General features: G+C 43.1%; 1 protein-coding gene across 5 annotated transcripts in view; it reads left to right on the forward strand.

Annotated features, from left to right (window-relative positions):
- Positions 1-17,036, forward strand: part of usp9 (ubiquitin specific peptidase 9) — a 34,385-nt gene that overhangs the window by 7,750 nt on the left and 9,599 nt on the right. For 3 of the 5 annotated variants that reach the window (XM_063887659.1, XM_063887660.1, XM_063887661.1), the window contains exons 6-36: positions 735-953; positions 1,725-1,840; positions 1,976-2,227; positions 2,321-2,456; positions 2,556-2,708; positions 3,721-3,825; positions 3,937-4,143; positions 4,227-4,363; positions 7,367-7,500; positions 7,609-7,699; positions 8,152-8,265; positions 8,374-8,602; positions 9,274-9,369; positions 9,482-9,693; positions 10,195-10,435; positions 10,551-10,700; positions 10,833-10,953; positions 11,054-11,184; positions 11,444-11,722; positions 11,828-11,965; positions 12,085-12,222; positions 12,507-12,673; positions 12,808-12,916; positions 13,049-13,195; positions 13,286-13,432; positions 13,519-13,726; positions 13,816-14,036; positions 14,296-14,483; positions 14,574-14,747; positions 14,838-14,979; positions 15,152-15,908. In XM_063887659.1, coding sequence (XP_063743729.1) covers positions 735-953; positions 1,725-1,840; positions 1,976-2,227; positions 2,321-2,456; positions 2,556-2,708; positions 3,721-3,825; positions 3,937-4,143; positions 4,227-4,363; positions 7,367-7,500; positions 7,609-7,699; positions 8,152-8,265; positions 8,374-8,602; positions 9,274-9,369; positions 9,482-9,693; positions 10,195-10,435; positions 10,551-10,700; positions 10,833-10,953; positions 11,054-11,184; positions 11,444-11,722; positions 11,828-11,965; positions 12,085-12,222; positions 12,507-12,673; positions 12,808-12,916; positions 13,049-13,195; positions 13,286-13,432; positions 13,519-13,726; positions 13,816-14,036; positions 14,296-14,483; positions 14,574-14,747; positions 14,838-14,979; positions 15,152-15,908 — 5,659 coding nt within the window. Of the gene's footprint in view, positions 1-734; positions 954-1,724; positions 1,841-1,975; positions 2,228-2,320; positions 2,457-2,555; positions 2,709-3,720; positions 3,826-3,936; positions 4,144-4,226; positions 4,364-5,765; positions 5,805-7,366; positions 7,501-7,608; positions 7,700-8,151; positions 8,266-8,373; positions 8,603-9,273; positions 9,370-9,481; positions 9,694-10,194; positions 10,436-10,550; positions 10,701-10,832; positions 10,954-11,053; positions 11,185-11,443; positions 11,723-11,827; positions 11,966-12,084; positions 12,223-12,506; positions 12,674-12,807; positions 12,917-13,048; positions 13,196-13,285; positions 13,433-13,518; positions 13,727-13,815; positions 14,037-14,295; positions 14,484-14,573; positions 14,748-14,837; positions 14,980-15,151; positions 15,909-17,036 lie in introns of all 5 variants that reach the window. The other 2 variants (XM_063887657.1, XM_063887658.1) reach the window with 1 other exon arrangement.

Genomic DNA, 17,036 nt, shown 5'->3' on the forward strand with positions numbered 1-17,036 from the left:
TCTTTAAAAGTAAATAGTAATAAATCCACAATACAAATAACGAACTGAACAAAAACACAACTGCTCTTTGTTATGGAAAAAGAGTTTGATTGTAGAGATTAAATTGGAATTCATCCCCTCTTTCACTTCATACAGAGCAGACCGCTGCAGTAGCTACCAGTACTCAGTAGTAGATTAAATGTGTGGTATCAAAGGTTTTATTAAAAGTTGAGAAAAAGTGTATATTATTATGACTCTGCACGGCCACCTCGACTTCATTTACTCTTTGAAATGTTTGCCCTTTCCATTAGATGCATGTATTGTTCAGACCTGGGTCTTGCCCGTAAATTGAGTTTTCTGTTTGTTTCTCAACGAGCTGAGGGAAAGAAGCAGCGCTGGCGGTGATCAATGAGGTTTTTTGTTTATAGCTGAGGCTGGCTGTTGTTTTGTATTAAAACCGAAGATTGATCTCAGGGCTGCTTCTCATGATAAACCAGTGAGTCAGACACACATTGACAGGAGCCAAAGTGTGTGTCTCCTGTCACCCTTAAAGGATTCCACTAATGCATGAGTAAAACATAGACATATGACATGAAGTCTAATATTGGTAGTTGCTATATCTATTGAGTGCATGGCAACGGGGCAGAAGCCATGAATAATATAGTATTTCTCATATTTCCAGCTAGAGTGTATTAATATAATGTGGTCATATAAAGTCTTTTGTCGTCTAATAGCACTGTGACTTTTCCTCACAGAGGTGTATCATCAATAACACACACCGTTTGGTGGAGCTGTGTGTGGCCAAGCTCTCTCAGGACTGGTTCCCTCTACTGGAGCTGCTGGCCATGGCCACCAACCCTCACTGCAAGTTCCACATCTACAACGGCACACGGCCCTCGGAGACCGTCCCCGCCGGAGCACAGCTGGCCGACGACGAGCTCTTCGCCCGACCACCTGACCCACGCTCTCCTAAGGTGAGTCACCGCTGCAACCGTTGACTAAACATGAACACTGTGCCTTTTTTAATGTAATGTTTGACAAGTTTTATTAGGCTTTCTGGCCGGGTTTAACCTTTCTGAAAACAACATTTTGTCTGACATTCTGTGATCCCATCCATTAAGGGGTGTATACAATTAAATGTATGGTGCAGTAAACGGGCTATTTTTATCCTCCTGCCTGATGACGATCACAATCTGTAAGACACTAAGGGTGCTTTCACACCTTTCCTCTAGCGTATGTCCCGCTTCAGTCTGTATAACTTCATGTTTACTACTTCTGAGCTACAGTTGTGAAAGCAGCCTTAATGCTCAAATTAGATAATATAAAAGAGAAGGTGGCTACACCAGAGAATAGGAATTTAACAGTGAGAAGTGATGAATACAGTGTGGGCACGGGGTCAGTGTGAGCAGCAATGTCTGTTGGCTGGGGGCCCAGTACTACTAAGGGCTCCACTTGAACTATTAAGAAAGATTTTGCTACTCTTTTAGTTGTCTTATCTTTAAGTTATTTATTGGCTAAACCGATGGTACATTACTCATCTCAATACTTGCTTGCCTTGAATCTCTTTGTTATTTAGACTCAAGGTGATAACAATGCACAAAGAATGAAAAGAAAAGTCATTCTTGTGATTGTGATTTTTGTTGTAGGGGAAAACAGTCAAGATCTTTAACACTCTCTTATAAAACAGAGCAACTTATTTAGTCACCTCTTTAATGTGTATTCCCTCTCTTGTCTTTTGTCCACAGGGCTGGTTGGTGGACTTAATAAACAAATTTGGCACGTTAAACGGGTTTCAAATGTTGCACGATCGCTTCATGAGCGGCCAAGCACTGAACGTCCAGATCATCGCTGCACTTATCAAGTAAGGCCGTTGTTTAGCGAAAGCAATATTCTACAACATGCCGCTGGGCTTTCCCAAACATTGTACGTGCTATCGGTGTACTGTTGATGTTCTTGCCAGTTTGTGTGAGCTGATTTTGTGGTTTCTGCATTACAGGCCTTTTGGCCAGTGTTACGAGTTCCTCACATTGCACACGGTAAAGAAGTACTTCCTTCCAGTCATCGAGATGGTTCCCCAGTTTCTAGAGAATCTCACAGATGAGGAGCTGAAGAAAGAGGCGAAGAATGAAGCCAAAAACGACGCACTGTCCATGATAATCAAGTCTCTGAAGAATCTGGCTTCTCGTGTACCAGGGCAGGAGGAGACCGTGAAGAATTTAGAGATTTTTAGATTAAAAATGATTCTTAGGTGAGTACCAAATGTCCTCCTGCTTTTTGGTGAAATTTAAGAGCATCACGCACATTTAATCTCATATAAAATCTCGTTTTTTTTCCTCCACAGGTTATTGCAAATTTCTTCTTTTAATGGCAAAATGAATGCACTAAATGAAGTCAACAAGGTGATCTCCAGTGTGTCCTACTACACTCACCGACACAACCCCGAGGAGGAAGAGTGGCTGACTGCAGAGCGCATGGCGGTAAGCACGGCTCTTCACATTTTTGTACCGAGTGCATCAATTATTTATCTTTCATCTAAAATCCACTTCTCCTCTCTGTGTGTTCATGTCCTGCGTCAGGAGTGGATCCAGCAGAACCACATCCTGTCCATCGTGCTGAGGGACAGTTTGCACCAGCCGCAGTACGTGGAGAAACTGGAGAAGATCCTTCGCTTCGTTATCAAAGAAAAAGCTCTTACAATGCAGGATCTGGACAACATCTGGGCGGCGCAGGTACACGGCAACTCACAGTATTGTTGATATTAATTTAATGGTTAAAAATAGATTCACTTGCTTTTATAAGTGCCTTTGTGGTCGTACAACCACACAACACACTTTCACTACATGTCAACATCATGGTCCTTTCAATATAGTCTGAGTATGCTGTTTGTTTTTATATTGAGGGTCTGTGTATGCAAGTTGCATCAATAAGGGTAAATATTAATACAGCCTTCAACAAATGCCCTGTTCTTCGTGACTTTTGCGTGGTTCTGTAGTTCTGTGCTTCACTGTACAGACAAACTGTATATTGTTGTAGAGTTTAAGTTTCGCAAATGAAAATAGCTTGGAGCTATTTAGTTCATTATGGTTTGCAGGACAGATGTTTATCATATTGTGAGTTGTGCTTTTCCATCATTATCACTTTTTAGTTTTTATAGTGTTGAGCAACAAACCTCAGTCAAGTTTTCTTGCCCAGTTTCTAGCCTCCTGTTTTTCCTCCTTCTCCCGCTACCAGGCATTGAGCTAATACCACTACCATTTGTTCTAATGACCATACCAGTACAGGCTGAGTCATCATGGTGTGAACACGACACAGCAAGGTGCATAAAGAGAGGAAATGAAGAGGTCTACATTCCACTTCTAGTATAAAGAACAATTTTAATTGTGAGAGCAACTCTTTTTAGCACAGGCTTTTATCAGGATCAGATGAAACCTCCATCAAAGCGCATCACAATAAATGTGTTCTCCATACTTACAGCAGGGTTATGACCACTTTACACATGGAGTAGTTCAATATTACATTTGCCTTCCAAAAGGACATCCAATCAAAGTACATGGTCATACTGCATTCCTGTAACTTAACCACAACTGAAGTTCCTCCCAAACAACACTTGGAAACCGAAAGTACAGGATCTGTTGGTTCCCATTGCAACTGCAGCATCTCCCTGCCACCGCTGAGACGTCTCGTGGTGGCCGTTGGAACTGTTTTTGTTAACCCAACAGTCGGGTTGTTGTATATCTGCAGGCTGGTAAGCATGAGGCCATTGTGAAGAACGTCCATGACCTCCTGGCCAAGCTGGCATGGGACTTCTCACCTGAGCAGCTCGATCACCTTTTTGACTGCTTCAAGGTGAGTACGAGTTGTAGTAATCAGTCACTAAGTCTTGGATTACAAAGGATGGTTTGTTTCCTGTATAATGTGTCTTTAAATAACCTGTATTTGGTTGTTCCTCCTGTGTAGGCGAGCTGGACCAATGCCAGCAAGAAGCAGCGTGAAAAGTTGCTGGAACTAATCCGGCGTTTGGCCGAGGATGATAAGGATGGGGTGATGGCCCACAAGGTCCTCAACCTGCTGTGGAACCTGGCACACAGCGATGATGTGCCTGTAGACATCATGGACCAGGCTCTTAGTGCTCACATCAAAATATTAGATTACAGTTGCTCACAGGTACGTGTTAGTGAACAGGGAAATGGCATGGAAAATGACAGATTAAGCTCAGAATACTAAGGACATTTGATTTCCACTCACAGGACAGAGATACACAGAAAATTCAGTGGATAGATCGTTTCATAGAGGAGCTACGAACCAATGACAAATGGGTGATCCCTGCCCTGAAGCAAATCAGAGAAATCTGTAGCCTCTTTGGAGAAGCGCCTCAAAACCTCAGGTAAGCTCATGATTCAAATCTATTTTACATGTCTGCGATATGTACTGGAAGATTATTCTGCCGGCAAGTACGTAGTGTTTATTTAACTTACAAATTCTGTATTATTAGTGTTTATTATGCATGAACACCCACGAGAAAAGCAACACGACTACTATTCACATTCACCTTATTTTGTCTACCTCTGAGACCTGTTAACTTCTCTGCCTAGTGCCCCCCTCAGAGTAAACAGCCCTGCAATTTAGTTCCTTTTATTGCAGGACAACATCAGAATGCATCACCACAGTGCACTTACTAACCAACAGGGCTGCGAGATACACCCAACATGTATTTGTTTTTTTCTACTATTGAATACCTCACTAATCCACATTTTGAACCCATTTTCAGATTTTGACTGTCGGTATGTTCTTAAAACATGTCCCTTTTTTTTAAATCAGGAATTACAGGTGTTTTTTGGTTGTGAGCAAAGCTTACTCACTCATTGTTACTACACTGAAAGGAGCTGAATGTTTTCCTTACTTTTTCCCCTTTGTTAACCCTCCAAACTCCATGCACAATCAGCACATCCAAATGTCTAAATGCCCACTACAGCTGACTAGCTAGTTCTGTCTAGTCTGGTAGCTAGCTTGTCATATAAATGCTCAGTAAATACTACATTTAGCTTCTGTTGACATGAATATTTCACAGCAGACATTATCACTTGTCATAATGGGAAAAGCAAAGATGTTACTAATGACATTAAAGGGACAGATCTCCGGCCATCTAGCCTCTCTCAAATATAATGGAACAAGATGAATATATCTTCTTCTTATTTTCTTTCTACCAAACTACTCCTGACACGAGTGAGCCTTTCGCTAACGGTGGATAGGTGCTTCTTTCTGCGTGGTGAATTGGCATGCAGTTGTCGATCAGTAGAAAGCAAATATGAATAATATTCATCCTGTATGAAATGAGTTTTTCAAGTGTACGTTTGTGGCGTGCCGAGCACCACAGTTTGTTTGCCATCTTGTTCCATTTTATTTTAAGGGAAGGCAGCCATCATTACGGCTGATATTCAACACTGGAGTTAAAACAGTCTGGATTTATTTTTAGGGTTAACTTTCCCTTTATTGGTATGATAACAATCTGATCTTTTCCCGCTGTGACAAAATGTCTTTATTGAAAAAGGCCTATCTGTTATACATGCTAAGTTTAGCATCGTTTAAAAAGTGTTCTGCCGGTAGATCATGTTGATGAAGAAATCTTTAGGGAGTATTCATTTTAAATGACCTTTGTACATTTGTAAAAGAATTGTAATAATTATATGAAGTTATATTGTTCAGTATTATCGCAAATTGTTTTGATTTGAAGTAGTGCCCTTTTTCTAGTCAGAAAACATGTAGTATACATGCCTGTTGTTTTTCAGAAAGAAAATGCCAATTAACATACAAACGAACTTAGTGGGGTAAGTTGAGTGCTAATTCCAGGGTTCTACCTATTTCTGTTTCACGTCAAGTCTTAACTTTCTCTATGACATGTTCATGATATAAACATAAATATACTTTATAAAATGTAAATCTCTGTCATAAATCTGCTTAAGCTATTCTTTCTTGGGTTTCATCTCAAATGACTGATTCCTCATTCAACCCCCGGTTCAAAGTCGTGCATATGTTGAGTTCCTTCAGACAAGAGACGGGATACTTCTCTCTGATTTATGACTTTGAACTGAGGACTTGATCCTTTTGGTTCTTGCTGTTCGAAACTCCTCTCCCTAACTTCTAGCACCTGGCCTTGGACTGTATACAAATACAGTAGACTGTAATTAGTATTACGTGTTATATAAGGATTTCATCTCATTTAATTGAACCACATTTTTAAGAAAGATCATTAAAAGAAGATGGCTTGAGACTAAATGGCTTGGTCATATTGATACAGTTTGGATCAAATCAAGGTGTGGTTACTGCATGTCCAACAAAATGTTAGAGGTATAGCTTCAATAACTACAAAAAAGCAGGCCATAAGAAGGCTGTCTCCTAGTTGCGTATTTTGTTTTAGTCAACACATCATTATTGAATGCTGAATGACTTATTTCTAACAAACTCGATAGCTTATCTCTTGTAAGAAGAAGAATAGAAGTGGTGCTTTTATCGAGAAGCTCAGTTTTACATATGTTGTTTAAATCAACTAATCAGTTAATAAAATAATTAAAGTGTAAGTCCACTAAGACTTTTGTTGGTTAAGGACACCCCGAACAATTAGTCCACCTGTTCATAGTTTTTTATAAATGCCATTGCATGGATTTTTGGTGCAGTTTCTCAGTACTGAACACAAGAGCAGTGCATACACAGAATCATCCCAGTTACCAACTCAATGAAAGGTCCTTTGAGATGGAGCCCCATTCTTCCTGATGCCAGCTCCTTTCAGCACAAATCACTCAATGCAAATAATATCAGGGGTATTTCCTGCCTTGAACCCACTCGGAACATTCTTTACCTGCATTTACATGCAGATATAACTACAAATGTTAGTGACGCTAGCAGGAATCTGTGATAGTTGTACGTTTAGTCAGCATCATGCTAGTCATGATGTAACTGCAGAATGTAATAGAGCCAGCTTGTTTAATTGGCATTGATAATTCAGCATAATGATAATGTGTTGCAGATTCCTATGTGGCTCTTTTTAGGATGATTGCTAGCTAAACTCATCATTTTTTTCCTTGAGTTTAGCTGTCAATCCAAACACATTCAATTATGTGGAAAACGAGGCAGGAAATGGCCCATTTTGATATAACTTCTTCTGCTGGTTATTCTATGATGCACACACATATACCCAAATACACCAAAAGCTGCTTTCTTTATGTCCCTGATAAAAACAAATGAGAAATCAGTCATGCTATGTTTTCTTAAAAATTGAAATACTCAAGTACATTTTGTCAGATTCATTCTTGATAGTCTTCCTTGCCTCCGCTGTCAATTTATGCGTTTGTCGCCCTTATAACCTCCACTCCTCCCACTGTTCTCTCTTTAGTCAAACCCAGAGAAGTCCTCATGTGTTTTACCGCCACGACCTGATCAACCAGCTGCAGCATAACCACGCTCTGGTCACCCTGGTGGCTGAGAACCTCTCGGCCTACATGGAGACCATGAGGCAGTTCTCCAAAGGTACATGGTCCAGTGTTTTTCGGAATATGTCATTTTCCTGTATACAGCAGTTGGTTCAGGGATGCGCGCGGCCTGCAATCTGACTGGTTGTGTGTGTGCTTTTTACAGAAGAGCAAGCGGAGTTTGACCCCCAGACGGTCAGACCAGGAAGCCGCTACAGCCATGTCCAGGAAGTACAGGAACGACTCAACTTCCTCAGGTACAACATCACATCTAACTTATAAATGTGTCAACCTGGTATCAATGTTGTAGTAGCTTAGACCTGCTTACTTATCTTTTGTCTGACTCTGGGGATATATTAATGCCTAAGAAAATGATGTGATACACTAAAAACCTGCCTATAGTGATCACATCTGTCCAGTCCAATTCATCACAGCAATTGTTTTATTTATGTACATGAATAGAATTACCTGTTTGTTTTTTTTCAATGAATAAAACCTCTAAAATAACACTGGAAGAAGACCACTGAAATACTAGAACAGCCTTTTCATTGAAATGATAGTCCCATGCTCTTCGCCATACAAGCAGTTTATATCTAGCCGTGGTCACTATCAGCATTTCCTTTACATGCGTATGAGGTCACACGCACAACTCACAACCTTAAGGCTACAAGGGTCTACCACTATTGATCATCCTGTTTTTTTTCTCTAGGTTCCTGCTAAAAGATGGCCAGCTGTGGCTGTGCGCCCCTCAGGCCAAGCAGATCTGGAAGTGTCTGGCTGAGAATGCAGTGTTCCTCTGTGACCGTGAGGCCTGCTTCAAATGGTACAGGGATTTGGTTTCTTCTTGCCTTTTGGCTTGATTTTAATTCCTTTTCATTTGTCATTTAACTGGCATCTGTTTTATTGCTTTGACTTTCCTGCCACCAAATAGGTACTCAAAGCTGATGGGTGATGAACCAGACCTGGACCCAGACATCAATAAGGACTTCTTTGAGAATAATGTCCTGCAGTTGGACCCTTCTTTGCTGACGGAGAACGGCATGAAGTGCTTTGAGAGGTTCTTCAAGGCTGTCAACTGCAGGGAGGGCAAGCTGGTGGCGAAGCGCAGGGCCTACATGATGGACGACCTGGAACTAATAGGCCTGGACTACCTCTGGAGGGTGAGACACACACTCAAAAAAAACCGTTTGTGGTATTGATGAGGGAGGCAGATAGTTGAAAGTGAATTCTTAGAAAATGCTTGATGTAGTAACTGTTTCAAAAGTACATACTCCTAATATTCCATCTCTCTCAAAACATTTTGCATGTTGCTTCATGCATCTGCCTTGAACCTTATGGCACTTGTGTCAGGCTGAACATGGAGTGGAGTGCTCTTGAACGCTTCTCCTTGATCTATTGTGGCTTGGATTGTTACTCATCTGTACATTGCTTTGAACAAGAGAGCTAAATGAATGCATGTAACTGAATATGTTCACATGACACCCACACACTCTGCTCTGAGGAGACTTTTATGTTAGCAAATGATGGTTTGCAGATAACTACTGTATACTTTTCACTGTGGCCTTGAAGTTGGGATTTTATGAACGAAGGAGGAGTTGTGGGCACAGTAGAAACAGGTATGACTATGCACATGCTTTTGAGATTCCTCTCTTCCCCTAAAGCCAATACTGCCGGGTTTCGACACCATATTGCAAGAGAAAAAAACAGCAGTCCTGTAGTGTGCTGTGCCTTGCCCCCACCTGTATTGTGATTGGTCAATAATTAGGCCCCTCATTACTTTATGGACATTCATGCATGTCTGACTTTTTTTCTATTTTCCTTTCTCTCCCAGGTGGTAATTCAAGGAAGTGATGACATCGCCAGCCGAGCTATAGACCTGCTTAAAGAGATCTATACCAACCTCGGACCAAAACTGCAAGTCAATCAGGTACATTGACTGTGCTATTTCCGTTAGAGCGGGGTTTTTTCTTTTAACAAATGCCCCGCGCAGAAGTCAATTTAAATCATTTTAAATGACCTGAGTTTCCTCTCCTCTTTAGGTTGAAATTCATGAAGATTTCATCCAGTCCTGCTTCGACCGTCTGAAGGCCTCCTACGACACCCTGTGTGTGTTGGATGGAGACAAAGATAGCATCAACTGCGCCCGTCAGGAGGCTATTCGCATGGTGCGAGTCCTCACTGTGCTCAAAGAGTACATCAATGAGTGCGACAGTGACTACCACGAGGAGAGGACTATACTGCCTATGTCAAGGTACAGTCACAATGACGACACGCTTTATTACCTTCTCAAAGGAGGTTATATTGGCCCTCCATTTCTGTTCTGATTTCGTGTGTGAGGTTTTTCTGTCGGCAGGATTACGGCAAAAGCATTGTTTCGATTTTCATAAAACTGGTTGGAAAGGTGTAGCATTGGTCAAAGAAGAACCCATTAACTCAAAGTAGTGTGTGTCTCACCATTTCCTCTTTGCACAAAGGAGACAGAAATATTATGGGCTTACGTTCTTTTAGTGCAATTTTATTTTCACTCAGTGTCTCAATCCAAAAGTCAGGATATATAGTTAGAAAAAGATAGATTGAAACATTTCCTGAATTTTCAGCCTTTAATAATTTACTAGATGTTCTGCTTTAGTCCATATTCTATGGTGCCTCGAAACCCTTTTTACTGCAGTCTCAGGCTTGTTGCACATGTATACGCTCACCTGTATTAATCGTGCTTCACTGACACTTTTTTTTCTCCCACTTTCTCTTGCAGAGCTTTCCGTGGGAAACATATCACACTGATCGTCCGTTTCCCCAACCAGGGGCGTCAAGTAGATGACCTGGATATCTGGTCACACACCAATGATACAATCGGCTCGGTCCGCCGAGGCATCCTCAACAGGATCAAAGCTAATGCTGCGCACACCAAGATTGAGCTTTTCATTGGTGGGGAGGTTGTCGATCCAGCTGATGACAGGAAGTTGATTGGTCAGCTCAATTTGAAGGACAAAACGGTAAGAATGCTAGACTGGTGTTTTTGTTTTTTTGGTGCATCATAAACTTTCACTTGTGGTTAGTGTTTTAAATCTGTTTCCTTAGCGTTTACTCATTGTCATTGTTTGTTTGTAGCTGATCACGGCCAAGTTGACCCAGGTGAGTGCCAACATGCCTTCGAGCCCAGACAGCTCATCTGACTCATCAACTGGCTCTCCTGGTAACCACGGCAATCACTTCAGCGACGGGCCCAACCCTGAGGTGGAGAGCTGTCTTCCTGGTGTGGTGAGTTTAACCTGGGCCGATTTCCAAGTGCTTGACATGTGTCCCAATAATCCGTGCTGAGTGATGATTTCATTGAAGCGACACTGCAATGTAAACAGCAGAGCTCTTCACACCCTCCGCCCTGTTCCACAGATCATGTCGCTGCATCTGCGCTACATCTCCTTCCTGTGGCAAGTGGCTGATTTGGGCTGCAACCTCAACATGCCGCTGCTCAGAGATGGAGCTCGGGTTCTCATGAAACTCATGCCTCCAGGTATACATTCACCATAATACCCAGCCACTTCTTAATGTAAACATGCATGAACACACCCAGGGGCGATGTTGGCTCATTGCTAATGTTTCTGTTTCTTTAGACAACACTACCATGGAGAATCTGCGAGCCGTGTGTCTGGACCACGCCAAGCTCGGGGAGAACAGCCTCAGTCCTTCACTGGACTCGCGCTTCTTCGGCCCCTCACCCTCACAAGTGCTATACCTCATTGAGGTGGGTCTCGTTGTGTTTGTAATACTTTTATTCATTCTCAGTTGGCCATTGTGTGTTGATTGTTGTACGAACAGGAACACTACAAGTCCATCAGCAATCATAACATGATAAATATAACGATGTTAATTAGTAGTGAATAGAATTGAACCCTGTGCCACATTTTGGAGTGTTTACTTCTACTCCTCCTAATGTACTACTAGTTCTGTCCCATGCCAGCCTACTTCTAAGAAAGTTCACACTCTTCTTGCCCATGTTGCAGGTTGTTTATGCTTTGCTGATGCCAGCCAGTGCCACTCTGGGCGAGGACGCCAGCGACTTCCAGTACAACTTCTTGAAGAGCGGTGGGCTGCCCCTGGTGTTGAGCATGCTCACCCGAAACAACTTCCTACCATCGGCAGACATGGAAACACGCCGTGGAGCTTACCTCAATGCGCTTAAGATTGCCAAGCTTCTCCTCACGGCCGTAGGCTTCGGTCATGTGAAGGCTGTGGCTGAGGCCTGCCAGCCCAACGCCGAGGGAAATATTCCTGTCTCTCCGGTTAGTCAACAAAGACAATTCACACAGACGCGTACCTGACTGACAGGTTTGTACTGCCGTATCTGTTTTCATCTTTCCTCACAACCTGCCCTGTGTTCTCCACAGATTAATCAGGCCACTCATGACCAGGCTCTGGTCCTCCAGAGCGCCCTGCAAAACATCCCAAACCCTGCCTCAGAATGCATGCTGCGCAATGTAGCCATCCGCCTAGCCCAGCAGATCTCTGATGAGGTAACAGAAAATGTAAGTAAAGATTAGAAAACAGTGTAATGGTAATGTATTTAAGGATTTTTTTATAGAAATCCTTTGTTTGTTGGTGCCATCTGTAATAATGGCTTCTGTGGGACTACTTTTTTCACCAGAATTTCTTCCAGGCATCAAAGTACATCCCAGACATCTGTGTGATACGAGCTGTTCAGAAAATAGTGTGGGCATCAGGCTGTGGAACAGTGCAGCTCGTCTTCAGTTCAAATGAGGAAATCAGCAAGATATATGAAAAGGTGAGTTGCCTTTGAATGTTGTACGTTTTTTTGTTTGTAATTCTCCCTTGAATAAAGTCACATTGTTTAAAAAACAAAACATAAAACAAGTTAAATTAAGCTGAATAAAAGACATGAGCAGACCTCAGAGGGAGGACCGTAATAGCTCATTCCCAAAAAGCACTGAGCCCTTAGCAAGAGACAGAGAGCTCTCAATGGCTTAGTAGACTTTCAGGGGATTAGCAAATAAAAAAGTGTCTATGTATCTTTGCCTAATATCTCTCTGTGTTCCTTTTTCTTTTTAGACAAATGCAGCTAAGGAGCCAGACGGGGAAGACGAGCAGGTGTGTTGTGAAGCCCTGGAGGTGATGACACTGTGCTTTGCCCTCATGCCCACGGCTCTGGACACCCTCAGTAAAGAGAAGGCTTGGCAGACCTTCATCATAGACTTACTGCTACACTGCCACAGCAAGTACGTACACCAGGAGACTTTCCAAATAAGACTGAGGCATAAATATACTGACCTTAATGGAGGAGACGTCCTTTTCAGCCCCTTATGGTTCTCACTGGATATTCTATAGTAATGTTGTCATTTGTGCCAAACAGATCTGTGCGTCAAATGGCTCAGGAGCAGTTTTTCCTGATGGCTACTAGATGCTGTATGGGCCATCGTCCCCTCCTCTTCTTTATCACCCTCCTCTTCACTGTGCTAGGGGTGAGTGGCTGTTGCCTTGGGTTTATAAAGACAAGCATTTGTCCTCCCCCCTTTTTTTCTTTTAATGTATCACCACAGTGCAGGACATTCAAACTGCTTACACGATCCTAATTTCGTATTTTCCGTGTGCAGAGTACAGCCAAGGAGCGGGCCAAACATGCTGGAGACTACTTCACTTTACTCAGACACCTTCTGAACTACGCCTACAACAGCAACATCAACCTGCCGAACGCTGAGGTGCTGCTCAACAATGAGATCGACTGGCTAAAACGGATAAGGGTAAAAGCACCTGCCCATCGTATGTCTGAGAAAATATGTTGTATGATGCATAGTTTAAGAGTGTTGATGGTACACTATGTTTTTTGCTAGGATGAGGTTAAGAGGACAGGGGAGACGGGTGTGGAGGAGACCATCCTGGAGGGCCACCTTGGGGTAACCAAAGAGCTTCTAGCCTTCCAGACACCGGAGAAGAAGTACTACATCGGCTGCGAGAAAGGAGGAGCAAACCTTATTAAGGTGAGACAAACAGACCACACCTGACCTCGTTTGTTTCCTTTTCTTTGTGATATTACTAAGATTTGGCCTCTTTTTTTCTTGTTTAGGAGCTGATCGACGACTTCATCTTCCCAGCATCTAACGTGTACCTGCAGTACATGAAGAGCGGGGAGTTCCCCACGGAGCAGGCCATCCCAGTATGCAGCACCCCCGCCTCCATCAACGCTGGCTTTGAGCTCCTCGTAGCACTGGCTGTAGGATGCGTTCGCAACCTCAAGCAAATAGTCGACACCCTGACTGACATGTACTACTTGGGTAGGTAAACGGCAGTGTGGCAATTTCACTTGATGATTGGAACATTATATCATGTCTGAGCGATGTTGTTCCCTTCCCTCCCCTTCCAGGTTGCGAGACACTGACAGAGTGGGAGTACTTGCCTCCGGTGGGGCCGCGTCCCAACAAAGGCTTTGTAGGTTTGAAGAATGCCGGGGCCACCTGTTATATGAACTCTGTCATCCAGCAGCTGTACATGATCCCTCCGATCCGCAACGGCATCCTGGCCATCGAGGGCACAGGCACCGATGTGGATGACGACATGTCTGGGGATGAGAAGCAGGAGAACGAGGTACAGTGGTGATGTTCGTGTAGGAATCTGATCACAGAATTGTTATTTATAGATCTATTCTGTTGGTTTTTCCTCTGAGGGAGCCAGATTTAGGCGTTTAACTGTTCTTTTAAAATGCATACCCTATCAGAACTCCATGAGGAATTGTTTAAAATAATTGTAATCTCAAAACCCAGTGAACACAAACGGTATCCAAAATAAATGAACAATCGTGGAGCAGTAGAGTAATATTGTTCTTCTGTCTGTTTTGTCTCCACAGAGTAACGTCGATCCTCGTGACGAGGTGTTCAGCTACCACCATCAGTTCGATGATAAACCCGCCAGTAAGTCCGAGGACAGGAAAGAGTACAACATCGGGGTACTGCGTCACCTGCAGGTCATCTTTGGACACCTGGCTGCGTCTAGGCTTCAGTACTATGTACCCAGGGGCTTCTGGAAACAGTTCAGGTATTTCGAGTTCTCGAGTCATTTCTTTTGCATTTTGCCTGTTTAGCAGTTGCTGATCTAACTGTATTCCCTCTGCTCCATCTATTGTAGGTTATGGGGGGAGCCAGTGAATTTGAGGGAGCAGCATGATGCTCTGGAGTTTTTCAACTCGTTGGTGGACAGTTTGGATGAAGCTCTGAAAGCCCTGGGCCACCCCGCCATGCTGAGCAAGGTGCTGGGAGGGTCCTTCGCTGACCAGAAGATCTGTCAGGGATGTCCCCACAGGTGAGTGCAGTGCTCTGAAAATAGTGACTGATATTAAAAACGGGAGACTGTCTTGGGTTCTTGTTGCATAATGATGTTTTGTGTTGCCAGGTATGAGTGTGAGGAGTCATTTACAACACTCAATGTAGACATCAGGAACCACCAGAACCTGTTGGACTCCATGGAGCAGTACGTTAAAGGAGATCTCCTTGAGGGAGCCAATGCCTACCACTGTGAGAAGTGTAATAAGAAGGTGAGAACGGAGCTGGGTGTCAGTCACTTCTTTCTAGCAACTGGACTAAGTTTTGGATTTTAAAAAGTCAATAAAAACTCATACTTAAATATTTAATATTTTTTACTCGTACAACTTTCGTTGGAGGTTCATTCAGAAAGACAGAGATGTAACCTTTTGCTCTCATGGTCAGGTGGACACTGTGAAGCGCCTCCTGATAAAGAAGCTGCCACCGGTCCTGGCCATCCAGCTAAAGCGCTTCGACTACGACTGGGAGAGGGAGTGTGCCATCAAGTTCAACGACTACTTTGAGTTCCCCAGGGAGCTGGACATGGAGCCGTACACGGTAGCTGGTGTGGCTAAGCTAGAGGGCGATGACGTGAACCCGGAGAACCAGGTGATCCAACAGAACGAGCCCTCTGAACCCACGCCTCCCGGCAGCTCCAAGTATCGCCTGGTTGGAGTGCTGGTCCACTCAGGCCAGGCCAGCGGCGGACATTATTACTCCTACATAATCCAGAGGAATGGCGGCGACGGCGAGAAGAACCGCTGGTATAAGTTTGACGATGGTGATGTGACTGAGTGCAAGATGGACGATGAGGAGGAGATGAAGAACCAGTGCTTTGGAGGGGAATACATGGGCGAGGTGTTCGATCATATGATGAAGAGGATGTCGTACCGGAGGCAGAAGCGCTGGTGGAATGCCTACATCCTCTTCTATGAGCGTATGGACTCACTGGACAAGGACAACGAGCTTGTCAAATACATCTCGGAGTTGACCATCTCGTCCACCAAGCCCAATCAGGTCAAGATGCCTGGTGTCATCGAGTGCAGCGTCCGCAAGCAGAACGTCCAATTCATGCACAACCGAATGCAATACAGCCTGGAATATTTCCAGTTCATTAAGAAACTTCTGACCTGTAACAGTGTCTATTTAAACCCTCCTCCAGGTATGAATCCTCCTTCTTTGCATCCTGGTTGTTTCATTCAAAATCTATTTAATGGATTATGAATGTTTATTGTATATTAAAAAGATGAAACATATAGGTAGCCAGTTAACCTCATCTCAAACCTTAGGATGTTTTAGAAGCACACTTAAAACATAAACAGCAACAATCACACTTAGAAAAGCTGGCATGGCATCACATGTTTCGCCCCGATAAAGGATGGTGATTCCCAATATTTTGTCTTATGAACACAATCTAGTTTTCCCAGGATGAGTAGCTGCTTATTTAAAAAAAAAAAGCAGAAAAAAAACATCAAGGCAGAACAACATCAACATTTAGGAAGGATAATCAATCAGCCAATCAAAAATACTTTACTAATCCAAGGGGGAATTGTGTTTCCTCAAAGTTGCACCAGATTAGATTAAAATGAATGATATTTACATAGGGTGACCAGATTTGAGGTGGCGAAAAAGAGGACACTTGCGATGTTGGGAGGTGGGGGGAAGCGCCAGTCAATTTAAGTACACGCTTAATGGTCCCAACAGTGAAAACCGGACGTTTTCATGAATTTATAAAACCCCCCGGACGCTCCGGACAGGACGTAAAAAGAGGACATGTCCGGGCAAAAGAGGACGTCTGGTCACCCTAATTTACACAAACATAATTTGAAGTAAAAATGAGCAATCAAAGACCATAGTCACTGGGACGTTGTTATATATGAGAATAACAGTCCGTCTCTGTACCACATCATGTGATTAAACATAAGGGATCAACCATGTCATTGACACCACTAACGTACGGGCGTAATGTGGGATTTTAGAACAGCAGCACAGAATAACATCTCACCAGTGCATGCCAAAACCCCCAGAGGGTTTCTTTGATCTTTGGAACAATGAACTCCTCATCGAAATCTCCATTTTAGATTTCAGCGCTTCCCTCTTGAAGATATAGCTGCTGCCATTATAATTCAACTACTCATCTTAACCTGCTTCTCAAAAAAATGTTATTTAAAGTGTGGTTAATTTGCTGCATGCTTGTGGAAAAAAACTGGTTGTCCGTGGCATTCAGCACAGGCTGCCGAGAAACACACTGCCTCTGCACTGCATTATTAATAAAGCTAGAACCCCTGAA

The sequence above is a fragment of the Eleginops maclovinus genome, chromosome 7 (genome assembly GCF_036324505.1).
Source record: "Eleginops maclovinus isolate JMC-PN-2008 ecotype Puerto Natales chromosome 7, JC_Emac_rtc_rv5, whole genome shotgun sequence".
Lineage (NCBI taxonomy): Eukaryota > Metazoa > Chordata > Actinopteri > Perciformes > Eleginopidae > Eleginops > Eleginops maclovinus.